Source organism: Leptodactylus fuscus, chromosome 8 (genome assembly GCF_031893055.1).
Source record: "Leptodactylus fuscus isolate aLepFus1 chromosome 8, aLepFus1.hap2, whole genome shotgun sequence".
Classification (NCBI taxonomy): domain Eukaryota; kingdom Metazoa; phylum Chordata; class Amphibia; order Anura; family Leptodactylidae; genus Leptodactylus; species Leptodactylus fuscus.
This window is the reverse complement of record NC_134272.1, coordinates 35,304,832-35,323,070: the sequence shown is the minus strand read 5'-3', so window position 1 is coordinate 35,323,070 and position 18,239 is coordinate 35,304,832. Positions and strand designations below refer to the sequence as shown.

At 41.6% G+C, this 18,239-nt stretch overlaps 1 protein-coding gene across 1 annotated transcript in view; it reads left to right on the top strand.

Moving 5' to 3' along the window:
- Positions 1–17,780, top strand: part of PLEKHM3 (pleckstrin homology domain containing M3) — a 144,805-nt gene extending 127,025 nt beyond the window's left edge. Inside the window, exon 8 of the mRNA XM_075284290.1 lies at positions 16,642–17,780. Coding sequence (XP_075140391.1) covers positions 16,642–16,819 — 178 coding nt within the window. The 3' untranslated portion in view covers positions 16,820–17,780. The remainder of the gene's footprint in view (positions 1–16,641) is intronic.
- The last annotated feature ends 459 nt before the right edge of the window (positions 17,781–18,239 follow it).

The window sequence follows — 18,239 nt, the reverse complement described above, 5'->3', positions numbered from 1 at the left end:
CAAAAAAGAGAAAATAAATTATAAACTATAACAGAGTGTATTACTTGTATAAAGATTTAGAAATTGTTTAGTATTACACAGTAATCTTGGGACATTTTTAAGGAGGTCTTGTTACTACCAAGACCAATTCCAGTACTTAGCATCTGTTAGTAGCTGCTGCTCCACTGATTCCAGCACAGTTGAATGTTTTCTCTAGTCCCCACCATTCCTGAGTTATCAGTGCAGTTAGTTTTGGTGCTACTATAATATTTAGGCTCTGTACTGTCAGGCTGGAGCAGGCAAGGGGCCATGATACTGAGCTCCAGATCAGAGGTGGACAATTTCAGAGCTCAGAATCACACGCCTTGCTTTTCATGCCACAGATGAAACTCAGTCATGTGAATTTAGCCTCACAGTCCTTACAGCAAAGAAACCTTGTCACCTCTAGAGATCAAACCTTTTTTTCTCCAGGCAGAGGTAGTGTCTCTTGTCTTTTAAGGGGATTTTATGTGCATCAACTTTCTCCCCAACTTTTTTAATCTCTCCTCGCAAATGAGGTCATCCATGCCCCATGCAATCCCGCTAGCCCCATAGCAGTGAATGGGGTGGCCGCAATGCAAGCACACTGGCACTTCATTCACAAGTAGGCTTTCAGTCCTCCATCTTACTGAGTGGTTGGAACTCCAGGAATGTGACACTTACCCCTTATTCTGTGGATAGGAGACAAGTGTCTTTAATGGAACAACCCCTTAAAGGGTAGATGTACATGATGTGTATTTTCCATGCGGATTTCAATGCAGAAAATTTGTACAACCAACCAGTAGTAATAAAGACAATGAGAAATTCTATTTCTCATACACATAATACAGATTTTTTTTCTGCAAGGAAATTGACGTGGTATAAATGTATAAATCTGTAACATATCAATTTGTTTCTTTATATTCTGCCACAGATTTTTTTAAAAATACAAAATCCAAATTTTTTCTAGATTCACGTCACCCAGCCCTAGCATGTACCATTATACACGGGAATTATAAGCATTGTATAAGCACTATCACCATGTCAGTTACCGAGGACCAAGCTGACTGCTCATCGGGACTAAAATCTACACCCATCAGGATTTAGGATATAACTTTCTTCATCCTTAGATTAGGTTTTATGTTGTATTTGGGTACTACTCTGCTTATACTGGAGTTATTACTGCAACTTGCTTGGATTTAATAGGAATTAGCAAAACTGGTCAGGGTTTGTTGTCAGCAAAATGTTCAACAGTAATTTCTTTCTGTGGTTTTTCATGGATTATTTTAACTATTTTTTATTAAGAATGCTGTGACATAGTGAGATTAGGAGAGAGGAGTTTCAGCCAGTAACCAAAGATTATTTTGGCAAGTTGCTGAGTCTTTCCCTTTCCATTCTTACTAGTACAACTGTAACTTTAACAAGCTATAATAGGAACTCTGGTTAAAGACCACAATATATTTTGATAACAATGTGTTTATTGTAGTTACTAGGTTTATGTGTTTGGAAAGTGATCCAAATTGGATTTCAACTGATCTTTTTAACCCTCCGAAAAGTATGGCCAGTAAGGGCTAGATCACATGGCGGAAACCTTTTCCGCCATTGGCTTTTTCACAGCTAGCCGGGACGAGATACTGATGCCGTGCACCCCGCTCCTGATTAGGACTGGATGAATGTGCCCAGTGGGTCCAACGTAGATACAGTTATCCACAATGAAATGATATCTTTTAAAGCCATTTTTCACTACAGTGTACGTGAGGTCTGAGGAGGTTATAACCTATAATAAAATCATTTTGTATGTGACCAGTGAAGACATCCTCACTTGTCAACAGGGGCATAACTACCGGGGTAGCGGCTACCACATGGCCCGGGACATTAGGGGGCCCGGTGACAGCCGCTACCTCTGCGGGTTTTTTTTCATAGGCCGTTATCGAGTATAATAATTATTCATGGGTGTCCACAATGGGGCATAATACTGTCTGCAAGGGCCACTAGGGGAAATAATACTGTGTGCAAGGGCCACTATGGAGAATTATACTGTGTGCTGGAATGTGGGGGGGTGTTGATCAGTCAGGGGCTTCGGTCAGGTGAGAAGCCATGTCAAAAGTTTGCCACGGGGCCCCACCATTCCCAGTTACACCACTGCTTGTCAACCATATCTTTTTATAAAATGCACATGCTACAATGAATACAGCGAAGGATTGTGTCTCAATGTCATAGATTTATAGGTAAAAACCTGTATCGGCTTTCTTATACAGAAATGTTCGTGACCAAAGTTAATTCACACATCTGTTTCATTAACCACATTTCTGCTTTGTCTCAGCCACCCAAATGAACAGAAGAATAACACAAAGGGTGACATTTTTTTTCCTGAAAAGCCCCCCCAGCATTAACACAAAGATTTGTTGGCTCGCCAAGAATGTAATATTTGTTCTGTGCTGACAGTAAATGTGGTCTGATGATACAATGCAAACTGAAAATCAATCTAAACAACATTGTATAGTATGTGAGAGCGTAGTAAACCTGCTCCCTACTAACAAAAAGCTGGTGCATTTCAGGCATGTGGTCACCTGTTCACACATCACGCACAATAATATCCATGCTCATTTATGAGGAAAGTCTTCTATATATAACATAGGCATATACAACTTTGTTTCTATTCAATGTTATATATATATATTTCTCATATAAGAGGTGTATATGACAAATGCACACAGATATAAACAGAGCTTTATATATGCTGTTGTAAAAAGCTGCTTTTCCACCCACTTTATGGACTTTTTTGTAATTCTTATGAAATATTCATTGGGAAGAACATAAGATAGTAAGCTCTGCATCCAAGCAGCCCAATAGTCACATATTTAAAAATATATTGCTTGCAAAAAAACAGTTTTGCCCAATAAATATATAGAGATGGAAAAGATGGAAACAATTTGTGTTAAGATGGTGTCCAGGGAGTAAGCAAGCTTTATTACGAATATACACCCTGGTGCCCCCAGAGCCCTGTTTATTACTTACTAGTAGAATACCCGCGGCTTCGCTCTCGGAAAATATGTTAAATTGTTGGTTATGTTGGCTAAAGTAAAGTTTCCAGTGTCACAGTGTAATTGACATTTTCAGAAAGCTACAGTAAATCTTTTTTTCCACTTAAACATACCTCCCAACTTTTGAAGTACAATAAGAGGGACAAAATGTGTGGCGCACTATGCACAACGTGGCAAATTTAGCCCCTCCCACTTTTATATTGACTCTTCCCATTCTCCCATTCATTTTTCATGTGCCCCCACACATCCTCCTACAGTCACCCGTAAATTATATGCCCCCTCCGTCTCCATCACCCAGTTTCATGTCCCCCCTTCATCTACCCCCTAGTTTCATGTCCTGCTCTCCATCTGCCCCCAGTTTCATGTCCCCCTCCATCTCTGTCCCCAGTTCCATGTCCCCCTTCATCTCTGCCCCCAGTTCCATGTCCCCCTTCATCTCTGCCCCAGTATCATGTTCCCCATCTCTGCCCCAGTTTCATGTCCCCCATCTCTGCCCCAGTTTCATGTCCCCCATCTCTGCCCCAGTTTCATATCTACCATCTCTGCCCCAGTTTCATATCCACCATCTATGCCCACAGTTTCATGTCCCCCTTTCATCTCCTCCCAACAGTTTCATGTCTCCCTCCATCTCTGCCCCAATTTCACTGGTGATTCATGTGTATGTATGGGTGTGTGCATGCACGTGTGGTCCATGTGTATGTATGCGTGTATGTGCATGTGTGATCCATGTGTTTCTGCGTGCACAGAGCAAGTGTCCGTGTGTGCAGTAGTTGTGTGTGACTGCGCATGTGCTCTGTTTGTCTGTGTATGTAGTGTGCATCCATCTGAGTGTCTTTGTGTGCATGTGTGGTCCGTGCGTGTGTGTGTGGTATTTGTGGGGTGGTGTTTGTGTAGTGTGTTGTGGCATTTGTGTGGTGTTTGTGGGTTGGTGTATGTGTGCCGTCTGTGTGATGTTTATATGGTGTTTGTGAAATGTTTGTGTGTAGTGGTGCAGCCCTTTTAGCAGCGACTCTTTGGCGCCGTCGCTATAATCCGTCCCTGTCAGTCACAACTGTTGTTTTCCCCTCAGCGCTTTCACTTTCACTTTGCCCCATTATATGCATAGGGCCTAAATTTAGGGGCCCCAATCTCATGACGGGGGGACGCTAGCGATATGTAACATGCACAGTATTCTGCTCCTGTGGGTGGAGAGGGGGCATGCCAAATTTCACCCAAACCAGGCGAGAACTGTGGATTTGTATAGAGCAGACTACTACAGAGTTTGAGTTTTAGATAGATAGATAGATGCAGAGGACAGCTGGAGAGGGCAGAACTCTCGTTCCTCTGTCTCCCTGCTGCTGACCCTACTGTCACTGACGTCACCAACACCACTCCTCTCAGACCGCAGAGGTGAGAGTCGGAGCGTCACCAGGTGAGGCAGAGGAATAAGAGTTCCCGTCTTCTCATCTGTCCTCTGCACAGGTAATAAATGGGGCTCTTGATGACCAAGGTGTATATTAGTGCAGGGAATACAATGGTTAACTTTATTACTCTTGGAACAACACTCTTAAAGATATATATATTTTACCAATGAAAACACGATAGCGAAACATTACCTTTTATAGACTAAGGCCCCACATAGTGGGCTGCAGCAAATAAGCACTGTACGATAAATCGTGGTCAGCAACGCATCTCAGCTTTCCCACACTGCTTTTCACAGAAAGTATTTCTGCAGATTTCCTGCTTCCATTATACCTATAGGGAAACCACCAGCATTTCTGTAGATATAATTCGCATGCTGTAGATTCCAAAACTGCAACAGTTGCTGCGCGTGTTTTTCTGCAGCAACTGACCACGGCATTTATGCCACTTGGGGCCCAGGCCTTAATCTATTTTTACTTTCAGAATTGTAGATTTTTAAATTCTGTTTTCTGTACAGGATTATGGGGGCTGTCATCTTGTTTGAGATTCTGGTATCAGAATTCAGAGATATATTTTACAGAAGCCACTTTTACCTTAGAAACAGAGTGAAGAATTTGTCTGGCATTTTTTGTACCAGTTTTAATCAATTCCCCCACAAGTCCAAGATGCGTCTGAATTATTAAGTGGCTATGGTCTCCTAATAATTCAGGTTCATCTCTGGAGCTCCCTGATATCAGAATTGTAATCATCCCCCACTGGAAACTGGTGAAAGTTTAAGGTATAACTTATATCAGTTGCACATTCAGGCCGAGGCAAAAAGGTTTCCTGGTTCAAAGCATTGATAAATTTTCCCCTATAATGATCTTTAGATGCTCATGGATGGCTATGGGAATGTTTTCTAGACATGCTCTGCGACCTGTGCAGAGATTATAGTGCAGGGAGGGGGAATAACAGGGGTGTAACGATAGCAGGTGCAGAGGTATCAGTTGCTACCAGGCCCTGGAGCTCGAACGCCTGTTTACTTTATAAGAAGAAATCAGTATTTTAGATAGCATATCACATATAGTGGCACTGGTACAGCATTTGCATTGGGGCCCATGAGCTTCAAGTTAAATCTCTGAGGATAGTTAAACTGTGGCCATCGCCTATTGGGATTGTTAGACCTTATATATACCAAGGTGACTGCTGAAAGAGTCACAGTAATGGACAGTGCACAGCATCTCAAAGATCCCATCTATACTGATAACATATCTAAATTACTGGGGGGCTGGAGGCTGATTTCCCCTGTAATCCAGGCTAGTACATTTAGCCCCAGTTGCAGGAGGAATACAGCCCACTGGGTGTTACCATAGAGCTGGGTACTGTAGGACCCAGCAGCTTTAACACGCACTGATCCCGGCGATACTGGTACGTCATTGCAGAACACGACGACCACTTCCTGACGTAAATATGAGTGGTCCGGAAGTGGAGAAATATAAAAGTTTAATTTAAACGGATCTGAGATTTGAAATAAATAAGTGTTAATTAGTCGAAAATATATAAAATATTTGTCTAATTTAAAAGGAAATTGTGTTATTTTTCTCCATACCATTTACCATTGTTCTAGAGGCATACTAATTGTCCACGTCATATCATTTGCATTTATGTTTTAGACAGGTACCAGGCACTATAGTGTTACTTAAAGAAAAACATATGCACACTTTAGTGGGGACTGAATACACTCTCTATTTTGTATCTTGTAGAATAGAAAGTAAATCAATATTGCAGAAAATGGTCTGCTTTATATATTTTTATAGATACTGTATATACAGTACTATCATCTGCCTCCGACTTTGTCTTCATGTTGGTGTTGGCGATGATCCGTTTATAGTTAGCCAATTGTTGTTGTCGATGATCTGTTTGCTCCTGCGTCTCGGCTCTGCTACATCGCTGAATATGTGCAGCATGCCCAGCTGTATGTACACCTCTGCATATGGAGAGCCTACTGAGCTGTGCTACAGTGCTGCCTAAGCTCTGCTACATATGGCTGTTTGGATTACAGGGGTGTTCTTATGTCAGTGTCTGAGCAGCTTTTGTGTTAAAAATACCACAAAATAAGAATGGTTTCAAAAATAGAAGTATTAGTTTCGTTCATTGACAAAAAATAATCTATTACGTGAATGAACAAAACAGAAATCTAAATCAAATCAATATTTAATGTGACCATCCATTGGAGGAGAAGTCCTGGAAGTGATGATATGGCCCCCACAGAGCTCTGATCTCAACATCATCTTTTTTGGGTAACATGAATATACAGAAGGATTTGAGGAAGCCGACATCCACAGATCTGTGCTTAGTTCTCTTACCAGTAGTTAAAAACTGTGCACCTAATGTACCTAGAAGAATTAATGTTGTTTTAAAGGCAAAGGATGGGCACACCAGATATTGGTTTAACAAAGTCCTTTCACCCCCTCCAACATCTTCTGTTGTTAGCATCTCTTGGAATTTTTTCTCTAGCCCCCACCATTCCTGAGCAATCGATGCTGTTAGTTTTGGTGTCTGATTTGCCATTTTGTCTCTGTAATAGTGGGAGTGCGGTGTCAGGCAGCAGCAGACAAGGGGTTAGATCCTGAGCTTTGACACTGAAATTTGTGACGCCAGGTTCACACCTGAGGACCCGAAGAACAGAAACCTAATCCTCTTAAAAAGCAGTTACCCGCGGAAACCCACAGGCTATAATGGGGTCCATCAGCTTTCCACACAAAAAATGTGGAGAGAAAAATCTTGTTTGCAGGACTTTTCTCTCTGTATTTTTTAGGATAAACTGTGAGACCACGGAGACCAGGAGCGGGTGAACCTAGCTTTAGAAGAAAACTAGGCCTTCAAATGAAATCTTGATATGTCTTTTCACAACACAGAGGCCTAATACAGTGAGATGCACTTTGTAGACAATACATTTAGGTGGAGAACTTAATTAAGATAGAAATTCTGAAAAATATATCTGTTGAATAGAGAGCCGGATGGTAAGATCAGTATCTAGATGACCATGCCTATACGTACTGTGATTCATTTCACCATACCTTTTATGTCAAGTTATGGCTTTGTTTTCACCATTGTTCAAGGGTTTTGATACTGCTTTCTGAAGATGGGTTACAAATGACTCTTGAAGGTTAAAGGTGTAGAGCATTGGGATCTGCTCCCTAAAGTCTAAAGATGTTTAAAATTTACCACTAAGCATTAGGTTCTTTGATAAATCTGTTGCAGTGTAAGGCTGGGTTCAGATCTGGAGACTGTGTTGCAGAGACTGCCAAAAATCGGCAGCGAAAAAAATCTGCACAGAGGACTTTATGCCCTTTTCAGTTCCTAAATGGTGGACATTCATCACACCCCATTATAGAGAATGGGGTCTGCTAGGCTTCATGTGTAATCGTTGTTGTATTGGGCTGTAGGTCTGCGTCATTCGGGTTCCTCAACTAACCCGAACGACTTTGAGAGCCCAGTGCTAGTATGAACCGAACACTGTTTAGTCTTACTTTTCACCCCATGCAGTCTTCTAGGATGTAATAGATAAACATAAGTAAGGGTAAGTTCATACGGGTTTTTTTGGACCGGAACCTGAGGTGGAGGTAGCCTCAGGTTCCAGTCCAAAAAACGGGTAGTCATGACTGAATGCCGGTGCACTGCACCACCATCCAGTCGAGCACTCCGCTCTGGATTAGGCCCAATGAATGGGCCTAGTCGGGGGGAGGGAGTGTCTTCAAGCCAAATTACGAGGCAAAACGGCCTGAAGAATGAACACCTCGCTTCTTTTTCTGGGAGCTCGAACAAGCTGGCTCCTGGAAAAAACACCTGATTGAAATCAATGGGAGCCGTCTTTTTAGTCAGGATATTAAGGCGAATACAGCCGCAAAATCGTGATTAAAAACCCAAGGGTGAACCTACCCTAACCATAGATATAAACTGACTGACTGTCTCTGTGGCCCAGTAAACAATTCGTCCCAAAGTGCTTCTCCTGCATTTTCCCTCCTTTAAGTCCACCTTGTCTGCAGGAGAGAATGCTTCTTCTATGTCTGTTTGCAGTTGTTCTTCACATTGTGAGAGATGGGCCACGCTCAGACAGCTCATTTTTCATTTCTTCTGCTTTATGTTGGTTGGGTTTCAGGAGATGAGCTAGGAACACTCCAGCTTGTAGCCTCGATGAATAGAATAGTCTTATTACCGGCCACTTGTTTGCAGTGCATTTATTTGTGTCAGACCTTAAGCAAACAACATACCTAGCTGATGCACTCACCTGGGGCTGGGTACACACACATGACATCCCCCTGCGCTCGCTCACTTAATCAGTATGACACATTCCTTTCTTACTAATGGTTCCAAACCAAACAGAATCCGCACAGCTAATTAGCAGCTTTTAGAGAACGAGGCTTCGCCGTCCTGTCACATCCTGCCCAGCTATAAAACAAGTAAGTGAGCCGGCTATAAATGCCAGTCAGGTCCCTTTACCTAATCATGGGAGGGGCCAGCATATGGAATAATGCCAAGGAATTCTGAAATACAAGGACTCGACTGGAGACGTGAGCAGTAAATCATACACGTTTTATTTGAGGTAAAGGTGGTTCACAATATTTCACCATATCCGCAGTATAGGTGTTGAATGTCAAGGCACGACTGCATAAACGCCACGCTTAATAATCTCTGTGAATATCTCGCTGTATTCTGAAAAAGGTCAACACACCTAATAATGGTATGCAAACAAACCCTCAACTGGTTAAACAGTTTTTTTTCTGGCGGCCAGGGAAGGTGAAAAATAAAAAATGCAAAAAAAAAAAACAGGGGCCATACGGTGGCTCAGTGGTTAGCACTGCAGCCTTGCAGCGCTGGAGTCCTGGTGTTCAAATCCCGCCAACGGCATTAAACCATCTGCAAGGAGTTTGTATGTTCTCCCCGTGTTTGCATGGATTTCCATCCCATATTCCAAAGACATACTGATAGGGAAAAATGTACATTGTGAGCTCTATGTGGGGTTCACAATCTACATTTAAAAAAAAAAAAATTAAAAAAAAAACATACTCACCTGTATCTGGTGTCTGAGGTCTGCTGTCCAGGCCTGCGGCCCCTTGGCTGAAGTCTTCACCACATGTGACCGCCAATCAGCAGCCTAAGGAAAGGACCTGAGGCATCACAGGTGACATATGTGGGTGACGTCCCAGTTCCTTTCCTTAGGCCTTTGATTGGCCTCAGCAGTGTAGCAAGAACTTCCATCAGAATAAGCCCCGGGCGCCCATGGACTGGACAGCGTTGGGGGACACCAGAGCTCCAGGCACAGGTGTGTATGTGTTTTTTTATTATTATTTTTCGCTTTCCCCGGACACCAGAAAAGAAAACAAAACTGGTTTTTATGGACAACCCCTTTAAGGCCAGGGCCACTTATACAATAAAACATGGGTATTGATTAAAATTTTACTTGTGCTGTAAGGTGATTAATAAAAAGATAATTAAATAATTGAAAACGCAATTTTAAGATTAGTAATTTATCAGTTGAAATGTTTTTAAAATGGTTTGTCTTTTTTAGGATACCTTACATTGGTGGTGGTGTTAGCGCCTGCTAATTGTCTTTTTCACCACTTATAGCTACATCCTCCTATTGCACTATGCAGCAGTGGGCACACATCAGTGAGACAGCGATCTTCTGTACGTTCTCTTCATTGAGTTGCATTACCAAGATGTAAATTACACAACCTTTGTTCCTTTTGGAGTATAATAGACAGATCAGTGTCATGCCATATATGCCAACTTTACTGAAATTGGTGCAGACAATATTATAGAGTAGATGTGGACAAGAAAATAGGTGAAATATTTGCTACCACTTGGTTAGAACTTTCAGAATTTCTAAGACTACTGTACGTTCATAGACCGGGCACCATTTTCCACCAAAGATGAAGATTTCATCTTTTTTTTTATTAAATTTGACCTAATGTGCATTTGAGAAAAAGTGTGTTCCTTCATACTGAATCTTTTTGTGTATTTCAAAACACATAAAAATTATATTTTTATAAATATTTTTATATATTTTATGGCATAGTTTTTTTTTCTATTTTGGTCCATAATGTAACAACTATGGAGACGCCAATTGTGCAAAAAAAAAAAAAAAATTGTAGGAAATACCAAGAGCATTAATTGTTTGAACAAAAAAAAATTGCACAGACTTAAAGAGGACCTTTCACCACTTTTGGGCACATGCAGTGTTATATACTGCCAGAAAGCCGACAGTGCGCTGATTTCAGCGCACTGTCGGCTTTCCCGATCTGTGCCCGGTGTAAAGAGCTTACGGTGCCGGTACCGTAGTGCTCTATGGTCAGAAGGGCGTTTCTGACCATTAGCCAGAGACGTCCTTCTGCCTCGCGGCGCCTATCGCGCTGTACTGTGGAGCGGGGAGGAACGCCCCCTCCCTCTGCTCACACAGCTCGTCCATAGACGAGCATTATCAGGAGCGGGAGGGGAGAGTTCCTCCCCGCTCCACAGTACAGCGCGATAGGCGCCGCGAGGCAGAAGGACGTCTCTGGCTAATGGTCAGAAACGCCCTTCTGACCATAGAGCACTACGGTACCGGCACCGTAAGCTCTTTACACCGGGCACAGATCGGGAAAGCCGACAGTGCGCTGAAATCAGCGCACTGTCGGCTTTCTGGCAGTATATAACACTGCATGTGCCCAAAAGTGGTGAAAGGTCCTCTTTAAAAAATGTTCTAAACTAAAAAAAAAAGTTGCTTACATAGAGGCAAATTTTATAAGACTGGCATATCATATACCTGTCATAATAAATGGCCTGACTACCGCAGGGACCGAGAGATTTAGGAAGAGGTTATGGCCAGTGCCAGAAAGGAAATCTACACCAGGTAAATTGGCATGAGTTTTAGGAAATTAGTCCTTATTAACCCATTTATGTTGGAGGTTGAAATTTTTGAGTTGTGTGCTATGAGGCTGCCGTTCCATTAATGGGACTCTAAGCATAAACGGGTTAAGGAGTAACAAAATCTTAAACATGAATATTTTAATATAAAAAATGTAATATGATCTATTTGTCAGTGGAGCTTATGATCAGAATTGGCTTGGTTGAACTTTAGAGGCACTAGAAGAATCTCCAAACCTTTATCGTCTTGTAAACACATAGTAAACCGACATACCATCCTCGTCCATTTATTGGTGTAGTTACTGTGTAACTTATATTGTATACATGGCTTATTCTCTACTCTGAATTATGGACTGATTTCATCTGTTTAACCTCCAGGGAACTTTTCTCCATATTTGATAACATTTTTACTCCAGTTTACAAGTTTATTGCTTAGACTTTAGTCCCGCCATTTTTTTTTTACTCTGATGAGGGCAAATGAATAGCTCTTACTACACAAGTGGAATATCTCCTAACGCCATTCTCAGTGTATTATCAATGTGTTTATATTGGAAAAGTGGGATAAAGAGCATCCGTCTTCCCTCCTTACTCCTGCTTTAGTAAATAACTGTATTCCCATGAAATATAATATGTGTAGAGCATCTTTTCCAAGTCCACATCGAGCCATTCCTCCTTGATGTTTATGACTAGAGATGAGCGAACACTGTTCGGATCAGCTGATCCGAACAGCACGCACCCATAGAAATGAATGGAAACACCTGGCACACAGACTTTGCTGGCAGCCGGCCGGTGTCACAGGTGTTTCCATTCATTTCTATGGGTGCGTGCTGTTCGGATCGGCTGATCCGAACAGTGTTCGCTCATCTCTATTTATGACAAAATCGACAACATTGTGTTACCAGCTGGGGGGTCTGACTCTGTGTACAGACACACCCTTTTGACAAATGGAATGGGAACACCCAGCTGGTAATTTATTCATAATAAGAGACCTTGCACAGAACCGAGTCCCGTCTTCTAGTAAACGATCATTGTGGGCCATGTTTTGCGGACTGAACTCGGCTACGTGCATAGGAGTCTCTACATTATAGTCAGTTATGATGCAGTGAGCACCTGAACGGCCCAGTAATGTACTGATGGCGGTATGTCCATTCATTACTGTATGGATTGGGCTGTTCGGGAGCTCATTGCATGATAACTGACTGTTGCAGTGACTCCTATGCACACGCACCATTTTACGCGGACAGGACTCGGTTGTGTGCAAGGGCCCTATATGATAAAAGAGGCTCCAGAATTATGTCATGGGAAATGCACATATTTAGTAACACACATGCCAGAATAGCTCTCAAATCTCATATTTTATACGGTTTTATATTTGCATGGCGTCTCATCTAAACAGATTGGAAAACTGATGACAAACTGGAATGTGCTTATTCTAATGTTCCCCTGTGGCTTCAATGTATCAGGAATAATGAGAAAATTAATGATTGATACCATATGGCACCGTGACACTTTACAATTCTCATTCTCAATCATGTAACCAATGGATGCTACAGGTTTCAAGCTGTCCAAAAGCACAAACACGCAGCGTGAAACCAACCATGTGGACTTACCCAAGCAATAGGTCCAGTATTGTAGATCTCAAGTGGACCCTAAGCATAGCAGTTTTAGGCGTGGTGTATGTATGCAAAATTGTAATTCCTCTACTTTTTTTTTTTTTTTAACAAGAAAGAATATTATCATGATACGCCCTTGCCTGCCCCCGTTCTAAGTTAATAAGTTTCAAGATGAATGACTTATGTTCCTTGTCTGGGTGTTTTTATTTAGCAATTGCTCACCTTTATCTTTCATTTTCTTTCCTGGGTAGAGACCTTTGGATAGACGCAGCAGGTGCATCTAGACAGCCCAGCCATTTTATAGGAGTCGGTTATACTCCAGCTTGCTGATAAGAGCTATGGGTGAGCAGAGGTATCAGCCAAGTCCATGGGTGTGTCAGAAAGAGAACACAGTGCTGATTCTCCTATCACAGTCATTAGTCATTCCGACTTCACGTAGTGCTGCACAGCTGCATTCATGTCACCACAAATTACTGGGGTGACAAATGAGGATGATAACGGATTGACTAATGCAGATAGAACGCCGGACCCATTAGTTAACTTGCTCAACTATCTCTTTGTGAAGAAATCTCAACCTGCCATATAGAGGCATGAAAAATGGCCCATGTTTATTAGGTACCAGAATAATCTTACTGCGGCCACCGACCTCTAAATAGCCCCTTGTTTTAAGGCTCAAAGAATTCAGGCTTGTAAGATCACCGGAAGTAACGCCTATAAGGAAAACAGTCAGGTGGTTTAGGGTCACTGAAGCACCAGAAGCCATTATGCAGCTGGGTTTTGGGGCCCCAAAGCTGTATAAATTATAGGCACCCGTCCCTGCAGTTTACATTGGTGCATGTGCTAAAGCTGATCACAGTGCCCTTCACTTTACAGCTGATGCACCTGATAAACAGTAGCATTGTATTGACCTCAACTACACCAGCCACAATGTGCATATGCCAACGAGGATCCCTTCATTGTCTACACATGGCAGATACAGGTGACTGTAATTTACTCAGGTTAGGGACCTTAAACCTCAGTACCATGCTGACAGCTTATTGGTCACATCTGACAGCTTAAACTGGTTGTCGGATTTTTTTCTATTTATTTTTTTTTAAGAAAAGGGGTACTGTGAGTTAAAAGGAAAAAAAGCATTGAAGAAAGAGTGGCAGGGCATCAGGGAGGTGAGCGACGCCAATGGGAGGCAGATTCAGGAAAGCATATGGAGGTGATTTTGAAACAGAGTCCCCCTGAAATCAAATCCAATTTCCTCCATGTGAACTTGCCCTAATTGTTGCAGTCTAAGTGTCCATCTAAGCATTATAGTTCATCAAAGCCACATAGAATATGAAAAAAAACAATAGACTGCCACCTCCTAGCACACATAGCACTACCTCCAGGTCTGGTATTTTACTTTTGGACCCCATATAGATGGCCAACTTCAAGCTCTATCCATTACTGCATTTAGCTTGATGAAGGGCAAAGGTGTTGCCCAAAATGTTGCACCTAGTCATATATGAGTTTTTCTACTATTTTCTGTTATACTCTATGCGGCTTTGATATCCTGTATCACTTTGTAGCAATTAAATAAGCAAGTTCAATTTGATACTATATGGAGTGCTGTCCATCTCTTGCATATACCTACTATATTTGGAAGAGTCCAACCAGTCCTCCTTGGAATCGTGCACCCAGTAAGTCCTGTACGTTAGAGATTGCTACCTATTGTCCTCTTTAAATAGGATAATAGGAGCTCTGCAGATACCCTATATTCAGCCAGACTGAATTCCAAGTGGGGGAAAAAAAACAGTCCTCAAGCTCAGGGAAGGGGCAGACAGACAACCAAAACACCCCCTCCCCTTCCCCAGCACCCAACATCTACTGCACCCAAAAACTCCGACCATTTTAATTTTTAACATTTTCCAGCAGCTGCTGCATTCCCCCCCCCCCCTCCTCAGCTTATACTCGAGTCAATAAGTTTTCCCAGTTTTTTGTGGTAAAATTAGGGGCCTCGTTTTATATTCGGGTCGGCGTATACGCGAGTATATATATATATATATATATATATATATCATCTCAGTTATCTGTCTGGCTATTTAGTTATAGGATTAGATAGACGTAACTGCTTTCTCCTAAAGACAGTCCAATCCTGATATTGCAATTCCTCTGAATGGGGATAAATTGGAGTAGCAGACACAACCTGTTGGTGCAGTTTGGGGGAAAAAGCAAACCTAATCCTAGACTAGCCCCTTCATGCTGGAAGGGGATGACATTTCTTTTAATATCTTAGTCTAAGTCTGGGATGTTTATGAAAAATTTCATTTATTTATGAGCCTGTCATTTATCTCTAAACTCAGATTATTTGTCCTTTTTTTATTCTATCCTTTGTTGGTCCGGTTTCTATAAAGTGTTTCTTAATCCCAATCTGTTAGGAGTCGTACAACAAACTGAAGACTGTTTGTATTCTATTATACCCAGTGAAGTAAATTGAGGTCTATTTACTGTCCATTAAACCCCTGTCCTGACACAAGCCAACATCTATTTACTTTCCATTCTATAAAGTAGAGCCAATTAACAGCTATTTGCTATCCATCATCCCCGGTAGACAATTTCATGTGTATTTGTGCTACTTTATACGCTATGAGCAATTTGACATTGCATTAGCACAGGCAGGATTTAGGTCACTTACTAGATTTCTGGAATAGAAAAAGGTCTGATTTTGGTTTTGATCAAAAAGCCATTGTGTAATGCAGTGTGTTTGTGTATTTAACATAATAGAAATCGCTCTCCATTAAATTATAGGAGTGCGCTCCATTATCCAAATCTGTTTTAATTTGGCCTGAAATATGCAATAAAATATAGTATAGATATAGATGAGTGTATGAAAACTTGTGAAACTAACCTCAAATTATTCCTTAGCATATGTGCTGCTAGTTATTTACCCCAGACAAGTGCAATGAATTAGAAAAAATTGCAAGCCACCCACCCACAGGTCCTCTTTAAGGCTAAGACCCCACGGGCCGGAAACGCAGCGCTAAAGCGCTGCAGGAACAACCGCGGCACAAACGCATCACAGTTCTTCCCGCAGCGCTTTGAACAGAAAGTTCATGGACTTTTCCTCTGCTGACTTTCTGTTACAATTATATCTACGGGGAAGCCGCCGGCGTTGCTGTAGATATAATTGATATGCCACGATTTTCAAAACAGCGACGGTTTTGGATATCGCAGTGTATCCATGCTGCAATTTTTTTCCGTAAAGTGGGGATGGGATTCGTATGAATCCCATCCACTTTGCAAGTACTGTAAAACGCCACGATTTTTCCCGCAGCGTTTACGTCATGGGCAAATCCCGCCGTCCCCGACCCGTGGGGCCTTGACCTAAAGGGGCATTCACACAGAGTAATTTGGTGCTGATTCTGACACGATAACTCGTGTCAGAATCCGCACGGAAATCAAGCCTCCCATTGACTTCAATGGGTTCCGCGCGGAAAATGGAACCCATTGAAGTCAATGGGAGTCTCTTTTTTTTCAGCGCTGATTCTGACACGGGTTCCACGCCAGAATCAGCGCCAACTTCCTCCGTGTGAATGGACCCTAACAGGTTTTCGTAGGAACAGGTTGGAGCCACCTCATCTATATATACAAATTGCTGTCTGATCAGTACATAATAAATCTAGAATATTTCATTACTTTTCTTATTGTCTTATTGTGCTTTATTGTAGGTGTGAAAACTGTGGAGCTGTCTTCCACAGTGACTGCAAAGTGAAAACCGTCCCGTGCCCCCGATGTGTACGTAAGGAATTGCAAAAGAAGCAGAAGTCATTCTGGAAGAGGCTGAATGTGGACGACAGCTGGGACGAGTCCTGTAGTATGTTTGAGCTGTCTTACCAGGGTACATGACCACAGACTGAGGACAGCTACAAACTATAGCATTTGCTTTCTTTCCCTGGTTGCTGCTGAACTAAGCCAGTGCCCCCATTAGTGCTCCTATCTCAAGTGATAGTTTACCTATTAACCTGTCATAGAAGTCTTCAACTAACACACACACATATATATATATATATATATATATATATATATATATATATATATATATATATATATATATATTAGCCTTTTCATTATACTAGTGTCATTGCCCTCTTCTCTATAGCACCTTAACTAAAGACATCCCGGCTCTACTGCATGCACATGCCTTATATATAAATCCTAGACGGCAGTGGGAATTATTTATAGTAAGCAGGTTTGCTGGTTAGTCTGTGACCAGAAGCCCTAATATGTCTATATGTAGCATGTAGAAGAGCAGCTTTGTGCTTCAGGGGACCTCCTATAGCAACACTGGCTTCTGACCCATTAGAAGAGGCCACTTCTGTACATGAAGTAACCCTCAGGTTGTCGGGATCTGTTGTCCATTGACATATCCATCTGGAGGTTGCCATCTTGGTATTAAAACCAATTTAAAGTGCAATGCCATAAAAAATGCTGAATAGAATTGTACTGATTGTAGGAAAGTCTCTTATCTGCTGAGAAGGATCTGAACACAGGGAAAAGGGAACTTTATTATTTATTGTAAGACACATATACTGGGACGAGTGTATTTATTGTTTGTTCTTACAGCATAGATGTGGGCGACCCTGCTGCAGCATAACCCATAATTCTTCAGTGTCCACGGGATGGCCATCCCTACTCTGTATCTCTTAAACCTGAAAAACAAAAAAACAGACAGACTTCAATAAAAAAATAAGGTACAAACTTGTTTCCATGATTGTTCATTGTGAGGTTAGTAGAACAAAGAAGACATATACCAACCATTGTAGTCACGTTTCATGTTTCCATGTGTTGGATGAAAGGTCTTGCAGGTGTTCCTCAAATACTCACCTGCGCTCTCTCTTCATCTCTAAGGAGAAGATTTCTTTGTCCAAGAACAATACTTTGCTGCCTTGCTTTTTTATTTTCTCTGTACAAAGATCAAGCTTTGAGTACTGTATTTATATTAATTAAGAGTGATTAATTAGGCTTCATAATTAAGATGGTAAAAGTGCTTATACCATATACAATAGTTCAGCCATAGGACAAGGTCATACAGATGCATGAGCCAGTGACCAACCAGTATATATGTATGCACGGATATAAAGTGCACATAAGTAGGGCTTTACTGTAGTATGTAGGGATCTGGTAATGTAATGTAGAATCAAAGGGGTAAAAGTAGAAGAGGTAGCCTATGGAGAGTAAATGGAGAAAAATGGGAACAAAACACTGTCCTTGGCATAGTTCACAAAGCTCTTTACATACAGTAGTATGCAACACATTTAGACAAAAA